At 55.0% G+C, this 3,228-nt stretch overlaps 1 protein-coding gene across 1 annotated transcript in view; it reads left to right on the top strand.

The window, feature by feature from the left end:
* LOC103760488 (nucleoredoxin like 1) overlaps positions 1-1,174 on the top strand; it is a 5,599-nt gene extending 4,425 nt beyond the window's left edge. Inside the window, exon 2 of the mRNA XM_029958647.1 lies at positions 689-1,174. Within this exon, the coding sequence (XP_029814507.1) occupies positions 689-986 (298 nt within the window). The 3' untranslated portion in view covers positions 987-1,174. The remainder of the gene's footprint in view (positions 1-688) is intronic.
* The last annotated feature ends 2,054 nt before the right edge of the window (positions 1,175-3,228 follow it).

Genomic DNA, 3,228 nt, shown 5'->3' with positions numbered 1-3,228 from the left:
GTCATATTGTATATAAATATCATGTCATTGTATATAGTATTATATATAAATATCATGTCATTATATATCATAATATTATACATACATATTTTATATAGATAGATATATTTATACATGTATCTAAACAGGACCCCACAGCTCTGGGACCCCACAGCCCCAGAACCCCAAAAACAGGGTTCCCACAGCCCCAGGACCCCCAAAACCAAGGAGGTTTAATTTAAAATACATAAAATATTCCCGCTGTTCCTGTATCCGGATTTTCCATTCTATTTATAAGTCCCAAACATTGCAGGCCGGGCCCCAGAGCCCTGGATTGGGATGTGGCCGGATTGGAACCAATTACTGTAACCTCGTTAGCGGCAGAACGAGCCTAATTAACACCCGGAATGATCCCCGGCTCTTTTGGAGGATAAACCGCAGGAGGTTGGAATTTGGAGCCTCCTGTTGATGTTTAATGGCTGGAAAAACAGGACCTGGGAGTTGAATCCCATCTCCCAACACCCAAATCCCATCTCCCAACACCCAAATCCCATCATCCAAATCCCATCTCCCATCCCCTCTTATTTCCCATCCCCCAAATCCCATCTCTCCTTACCCAAACCCCACATGCCACCCCTTCCACCTCCATCCAGTGCCAATTCCCATGGGACCCCCCAGCCCACTCCCATTCCGTTCCCGTTGCCGGCAGGGAGCTGGAGCTGCGCTTCGCCGTGTCCGAGGTGCCGGCCGTGGTGGTGCTGAAGCCCAGCGGGGACGTGCTGGTGGCCAACGCCGTGGAGGAGATCCAGAGGATGGGCCCCAAGTGCTTCCAGAACTGGCAGGAGGCCGCCGAGATCCTGGACCGGAATTTCCGCCTGGCCGAGGATTTCGACAACCACGCCCGGAGGAGCCTCACGCACCCCCTGCGCCGGCTCAAGTACAGGCTGGACAAGGACAAGGACAGGGACAGGGAGGAGGGGGAGGGAGAAGGGGAGGAAGACCCTTGAGCAGCTCCAAGAGCTCGTGGGATCGATGGGATGGCTCCCACATCCAGCTTCTCCCACCTGGAAAATCGCTGTAATTAAGATATTCCGACCCGGAGTGGGATGTGTTTCCTCATGTCATCCCGGAATCTGGCGCCGGAAAAACCTTGCCGGGGTATCTCAGGCATTTGTTTGCCAGAATTGGGATTAAAAGTAACGTTTTTGTTGTCTGTTTACCAAAAAAGGGGAGAAGAAAAGTAATTCCTAGAGACCAGGATTCAGGGAGTGACTGTAAACAGCTCAAAAACTGGGAATTGCATTAAAAATGCCCAAGGGAGGTGGTGAAGGGTCCTGGGGTCCCGATGTGATTCCAACCCCAAACGATGGGGCATCACCTTGGAACTGCTGCTCCTGCCTCCTGCTCTCCCTGGGGGATAATTCCCTTCCTTCCCGTGTGGATCAGGAGGAGCCACGGAGGGGCCCCCAGACCATCCCTGCTCCAAACTAAACACCCCCCACCACCCTGTTTTCCTCCTGGAGAGGCTGGAATAGCCACCAAGAGTGTCCAGGGATGTTATCCCACCCAAATCCATGCCCAGGGTGGTTACCAGGGGGAGGGAAGTGTTGGTTTCATCCCTTTCCAACGACATCCTCAGCTGGTTTTCCATCTCATCCCACGAGCGAAGGTGACGAGATCCCAGGTTCAGGTTTCCCTTCAGGCCCCAATTTAAGGTGTTTCCAACAATACTTGGAGTTAGAGTGTCCCAAACAGCAGAGCCTGGGGAAGGAGAAAGGGGGAGGGAGGAGTTTTCCAGGTCTTTCATGACTTTTTTTGGGATTCCAAACGGTTGTTAACTCGTTGGAGGAAAAGCAAAACCCTGCTGTGGGCTGGGATTCCTTCCCCATCCCTTTGTTTTAAGGGATTCTTTGATGGTCTGGGCTCCCACCAGCTCTGCTCCCGGAGCTGGCACTGATCCAGCAGCCGGGGGTGTGATGGAATTCCTGCATTTTTAAAGGTTCCTGGATGAGCTTCTCCCATCCCTGGGAGCTGGGGGGTTGTGGGACTGGGCTCCTCTGAGAGGGTTTGGGAATCTCTGAGCCAGCTGAGACTCGGGAACAATTCATTGGAGCAATTTTGGGGGGCTGCTGATGACATTGGGATGACATGACTCCTTCCAGGAGGTTTCTAAACATTCCTGGGATTCCAAAAAAGCAGCCAAAAAAACAACCCTTCAGATGGTCATGGGGGGGGGGAGCAGTGGCAGCCGAGAGGGTTAAAGGAAAATGTTGCCTTTAGGGCTTGTTTGGGAACAGCAAAATCCACTCAAACAATTAAAACCCCCCTCGGAAAGGAGAAGTGGAAGAAAGGGGAGGGGACAGATGTTTTCCTTGGAAGTGTTTCCCTGCCGAGGCTCTGCTGGGCACCAGGACGTGGCCGGGTTGGGATCAGGTTACTCCATGACCCGGCTCGGGGGGCACAACGCCAGGACACCCCGGGAGACCCTTTGGAATGGGGGAGGAACAGGAAAACTCCTGGAGGGATGGAGGGGACGGGGGGAGAAGAGGGGCTGGACTGGTGGCTGTCGGGGCTCCGCAGTCCTGTCCCTGTTCAGCATCCAGTGCTCCATCCCAGGGGGGTTGTTGTGGATCCCTGTCTCCATCCCTTTGTCCTGGGCTCTCCATAGCCTCACCCCTGTGGATCCCTGTCCTTGTGTCTGTCCCTGTCCCTGGGGATCCCTGTCTCCATCCCTTCGTCCCAGGCTCTCTGTAGCCTCCTCCCTGTGGATCCCTGTCCCTTGGATCCCTGTCCCAGTGTCCATCCCTTTGTCCCGGGCTGTCCCCATCTCCCAGGGCAGGTCCTGCTCTCCCGGTGTCCCTGGCAGCAGGTCAGGGCTGTTCCTGACAATAACATCGTTCCCAGGGAAGCAGACAAGGGAGGAGGATCCTGACCTGATGGTCCAGTTGGGATGTGAGGGGCTGAATCCTCATGGTCCAGCTGGAATGTGGGGCTGGATCTGACCCTCTGGTCCACTCAGAAGGAGGGGGTCTGGATTCTGACCCCATGCTCCAGTTGGAATGGGGGGGGGTTGGATCCTGACTTAATGACCCACTGGAAATGAGGGGGTGGGGGGGCTGGATCCTGACTGATGGTCCAGTTGGGATATGGGGGCTGGATCCTGATCCAAAGATCCACCCGGGATGTGGGGGGCTGGATCCCGACCCGACGTGTCCCCCGTGCCCGGGTGCTCCGGTCCCTCCCCCGGGA

Source organism: Manacus vitellinus, unplaced genomic scaffold (genome assembly GCF_001715985.3).
Source record: "Manacus vitellinus isolate BGI_N305 unplaced genomic scaffold, ASM171598v3 scaffold_164_pilon, whole genome shotgun sequence".
Taxonomy (NCBI): Eukaryota; Metazoa; Chordata; class Aves; order Passeriformes; family Pipridae; genus Manacus; species Manacus vitellinus.
This window is presented reverse-complemented; position numbering and strand designations above follow the sequence as displayed.